General features: G+C 33.7%; 1 protein-coding gene across 1 annotated transcript; it reads left to right on the top strand.

Moving 5' to 3' along the window:
• The first annotated feature begins 2,937 nt into the window (after nt 1-2,937).
• Nucleotides 2,938-3,480, top strand: LOC113316235. The gene has a single exon (XM_026564453.1). It carries the CDS (start codon nt 2,938-2,940, stop codon nt 3,478-3,480), a length of 543 nt encoding a protein of 180 aa, XP_026420238.1.
• Nucleotides 3,481-5,477: the final 1,997 nt, after the last annotated feature.

Genomic DNA, 5,477 nt, shown 5'->3' with positions numbered 1-5,477 from the left:
AGCAAATAAGAAAGAAACATCTAATACTGGATTGGTCTAAATATTGTGGATTCCATGTAACCACCCCTATACATCTTGTAATCTGTAGAAGGTGTTAAGAGGAGCTTGTGCAACTGTTTCAAAATGCTACTTATGTGGGAATGGACAAGATAATATGCAACATATTCTATGGGAATGCAGCTTCAGCACCGAAATTTAGAGCTGGATTGGAGGTATGTTTCACATTTCTAATCCTATAAAATTTGATGATATTATTAAAAGTGTAAAACACCACAGTTCAGCAATAAGACAGCTCTGGTACATAGCTACTTTCAAAATAATTGTTGAGCTGTGGCTCACAAGAAATTTGAAGATGTATGAAGACACCATCCCTAAGACAGAGAACTTCAAGCACAAAATAATGAATTTCACAAAAGATTGTGGAGTGAGAATAAATGGAACCATGAAGAACTGTGTGAAAAAGCGGGGGTCTAACAACCTCACCCAATATTTCGATTAGAAATCTGTATGGACTAACTCCAATATACTTTCTAGAGAATCAACTAGACAGTCAGACTCAATCTAGATAAAAGTATATCAAAGAGTTAATATCTCAATCTCTCGATTTGATCTATACTCAAGCAAATGGAAATCTGCGAGTCTTTATCAAATACTAGAGAGATAAACTTGGATGTTACCAAAGACCAATATCCAAGTGTCAATCAATTTAAATCAACAACGAAAGGTCGGATATTCTAATTGATTGATCTTAACACACAACCTGTGATATTTCAATTATATAACAAAATATAATGCGGAATAGAAATAACACAGACACCAGAAATTTTGTTAACGAGGAAACCGCAAATGCAGAAAAACCCCGGGACCTAGTCCAGATTGAACACCACACTATATTAAGCCTCCACAGACACTAGCCTACTACAAACTAACTTCGGTCTGGACTATAGTTGAACCCTAATCAATATCACACTGATTCAAGGTACAGTTACGCTCCTTACGTCTCTGATCCCAGCAGGATACTACGCATTTGATTCCCTTAGCTGATCTCACCCACAACCAAGAGTTGCTACCACCCAAAGTCGAAGACTTTAATAAACAAATATGTATCACACAGAAAATTTTACGATTATACATACATCTATATCCCACAGATAAACCTATGAGTTTTGTTCCATGTTATGATAAAATCAAGGTGAACATGAACTAATTGATAACCTGGACTTATATTCCCGAAGAACAGCCTAGAATTATCAATCACCTCACAATAATCTAAATCGTATGGTAGCGAAACTAGATATTGCGGAATCACAAACGATGAGACGAAGATTTTTGTGATTTCTTTTTATCTTGCCTTATCGAAGATATAATCTCAGGTCAATTATTCAATTGAACTCGTACGATTGAGAATGGCAATATCAGATTGCTCAACTACAAGAGAAGTAGTTTTGTATGGCTTCACAATCCCAATGAAGTCTTTCAGTCATTAACCTACAGGGTCTCGAGAAGAAACCTAAGGTTAAAGGAGAATCAACTCTACCAAAACCAACTAGTATCACACAGGAGGTGTGGGGATTAGTTTTTCCAGTTGCTAGATGTCTCCTTTATATAGTTTTCAAATCAGGGTTTGCAATCCAAGTTTCTTTGGTAACAAAGCATTCAATATTCATTATTAGATGAAAAACCTGATTTAACCAAGCTAATATCTTTCAACCGTTAGATCGAAACTTAGCTTGTCACACACAAACGAAATGTATTTCATTTAGGTTTGAGTAACCATACCTAAACGTGTACACTTAGTTGGTTCACAAATAGTTAACCAATGGTTAGCCATATGAGCACTTCCATATTAACCATATTCATCTTCTTCACATAACTAGTTCAAATGACTCATAAGAACTAGTTGAAGAGTTGTTCAATTGCTTAGATCTTTATGAATAGACACAATTGAAACAAAATCGGTTTGATTCACTTGAATAAATTCATGAAAAATATATCCATGGTTTGCAAATATTGCATTCCTTATTGATTTATTGTTTAAGTTCATGAACTTTCGGTTTGAGAAATATAACCAGCTTGGGTACGCGTACGGCTACGTGTACCATAGCTACCGGATTTGAGTTTACAAACTCAGCAGAAATTTTCGGTCGAAAACTTCCGTGGGTACGCGTACGGGTATGCGTACCTAAAGTGACTGGTTTAGCAGTTTGCAAACTTACAAACTTCAACAGAAACCGAAAATTTCCGCTGGTACGCGTACCCAACCTGTCTCCTTCACCAATACCGTATGCACACATATGCACACACTTGGTTTCCGGCACATGGATTTATACACTAATGTGCAAACACACTATATATGCTTATATCCATATTTGGTTACGTAATCTCAACTCTACATTTCAATCATTGAAACATTCTTCTATAATGTTATAACAATCGTTATTCACGACTATCGTTATCAAAGCTATTTTCAAGATTGAAACGTCACCATGACTTTCGTCACGGGTTAAGATGAAAAGTGGTTAAAGAGAAAGCTTACCAACATATATTTCGAGAAAAAAAGATAGGCGGGTAAACTCGGCTCGAAATAACAAATGTGTATGTATAAAAACTATCATACTTATACGACTTTGTCTCAAAAGTAGGAGATAGAGTAGATAGACTTTTGAGTGATAGATACGTTTAAGTATCCACATACCTTTTAGTCGGATGAAGTTCCACTGGTTCCTTGAGTAGTTCTTCGTCTTCGTAAGATGATCGCCATGGAGTCTGGAGCTCAACTACACTAAATTGTCCTAAACCGAGACTTAACTATAAGTAGTCTAGAAATCAAGACATATAATTTTGACAAATAAACTTGACAAACATGCTTGAGATAGAAACGCATGCGAGTTCGACCGAACAATGCTCTAACACTGTGTATCTGACTTAAATATAATAATGAGCTTTAGCATTAATGGGATCAAGTGCAAAAACTCTACAGTAAAAGAAGTCTTCTTCAAGCTACCTATACTTAACCAAATATTGATATGTTGTGATGGGGATTCAAAAAGCAACCCTGGATTGGCTGGTATTGATTTTATAGGAAGAAACAATGATGGCAGTTACTTGGGTGCAGTTTGTGGAGGATTGGGGATTGCCACCAACTACATTTCAGAGGTAATGGGTCTGGTAATAGCAGGGGAATGGGCCGTAAGGAAAAGGTTCATGGATGTTTATTTCATCTTAGACTCAAAAGCAGTTTCGATAGCTTTTGCCAGTGGGGAAATTCCATGGATAGTTCTAAATAGATGGAAAAAAGTCACAGCAAACCTGAGAAACATATCATTTAGACATGCATATAGAGAGATAAATTTCTCTGCAGATAGCTTAGCAAAACAGGGTGCAAATCTCATCAGGGGAGAGCTCAGATTTTATACAGGAAAACCAAGTTTTCTAAGAATAATAGAAAATGAAAATGCATATTATTCCATATTCTTCTAAATATCTAGAAAAATAAGTGTAAAATTTTTGTATTCTTTCTGTTTTCTTTAGTCTTATTTGTTAGTCTTGGCCTGTCAAGCTAACATTTCTCTTTTGTAATTCTTTTGGTAATAAAATTCATATGATTTAGAAGAAAAAAAATTCAGAAAGGGATTGGAGCCCAGCTTGTTGCTCGACTCCCTTCTAATTTCTTACCATCAAATCTCCAAGAATTGTAATCTCTTTCTTTTATTAATAAAAAAAAATTAATAACTAGATTACCGCGCACGGTGGGGGGGCCGACCGAATATCCGGTCAAAATTCTTTTCGATTCAATTTTTACCGAATTCTTTTACTTTGCAACAGAGAATCTAATTAGGAACACATATATGCGTTACTAATTATTTTGTCTCATATCACATTTTTTTGTGCACAACACTTTTTCAACTTTTTGGTTTGGTTTGAAGCAATTGAAGGTAAAATTGGTCGGATTCATTCGATTTTATGGAGTTGAAATATAAATGGGGACCCCAAATCACTTATTATCAAACCAATTTTGGAAAAGAAAGATAAATTTCGATCCAATTTGGTCGAATTAAATGAAATTGTACAGGCAAATTAGATTAGGCCACGGTTTTTTCAAGGATTTTAGGTCGAAATAACTAACAATCAACTCGCGATTTGATCGATTTGATGGTGCTTATTAGTAGTTGAGTATTATAACTCTTTGATTATCAAATCAATTTTGGGAAAAAAAATGATCAATTCACGTTCAATTGAATCAATCAAAAATGAAAAAAAAAAACGCTGCATCCAATTGCATTTTTGGCCTCCATTGTGATCACAGAAAGACTCCCTTCAGTCGTCCAATTACTTAATTTTTTGTTTGGAAATTATATATATATATTAAGTAAAATAATTGTTTTTAACAATCATAATAATAGTGACAATTATAATAAATTTAATATAATGTATATTTATACTTAATAGTAAAATAGTTAATTATTTGTAAATCCAATAAAATTGAATAAAACTACTTTCAGAGGTATGTCTGTTTTTGTCATTTGCTACAACAACTACGGTTGAATAAAACCGTTGAATAAAACTATTTTCAGAGTTATGTCTGTTTTTGTCATTTGCTACAATAACAATGGTTGAATCTGATATTTTACCGAACACACTTTGATTACTTTTTTAATCAGCTTTAATATTTTACCAAACGTCTAACTGTTTTTTCTCACAGCACAACACAACAATGCATAGCAGAAAAGTGCTTTTACAAAAGCCGCAGCAATACCAAACTAAGCCTAAGAGTCTTCGATTTGTTTCCAAATTTAAATCTAATATAATAAAACAGTAAATACCGACGTTGACTTAGGGCCCAGATCCTCTGTACCCAAATTTCCATATTCCCTTTGTACCTGCCAATTAGTTTGCGACACGTGTGCTTGACAGTTGCATGAATTAACATAATACTTATAGCGATGTTAACGACGTTTCCTAATTAAATTCTCCAATCCATTCATGTACAACTTCTAACTCCTATTGAAATTATTGACGCTATTATGTAAGAAAAAAATCGATAAAATCAAACCTAAAAATCGCTGTGAATTTTTGTGAAAAAAAGAAAGAAAGATTGTGATTAAGAGAAGAAGGAGAAATAAAAAAAAAAAAAAAAAAAAAAAAAAAAAAAAAGAAAAAAAAACTAACTTAAATAGGGTTTTATCCCATCCAATCAAAAGCATGATGAGCTTAATACTAAGTTCAGAACCAGAAGATTTTTGTTTCCATTTTCTTCCTAATCAAAAACATGATGCACAATGATTCTTCATATGATTAAAGATTTTGGGGGTTTTATTTCAAATTCCAGGTTTAAATGGAATTTTCTACTGTTGGGTTATAGGAATTAAATTTTCTAAAAATATTCTAAATAGGTTAGGAGAATCAATAGCGTTCAACTGATAATTTGTTTAAGGAGAAAGTGACGACGAGGAAAAAAGAAAGATCTGTTAGTCTTT

This window comes from Papaver somniferum, chromosome 10 (genome assembly GCF_003573695.1).
Source record: "Papaver somniferum cultivar HN1 chromosome 10, ASM357369v1, whole genome shotgun sequence".
Classification (NCBI taxonomy): Eukaryota; Viridiplantae; Streptophyta; class Magnoliopsida; order Ranunculales; family Papaveraceae; genus Papaver; species Papaver somniferum.
The sequence above is the reverse complement of the archived record's forward strand: the minus strand, read 5'-3'. Positions and strand labels throughout refer to the sequence as shown.

Coding starts and splice junctions, on each gene's coding strand:
- LOC113316235 (XM_026564453.1), top strand. CDS start 2,938: ATGAGCTTTAGCATTAATGGGATCAAGTGCAAAAACTCTACAGTAAAA.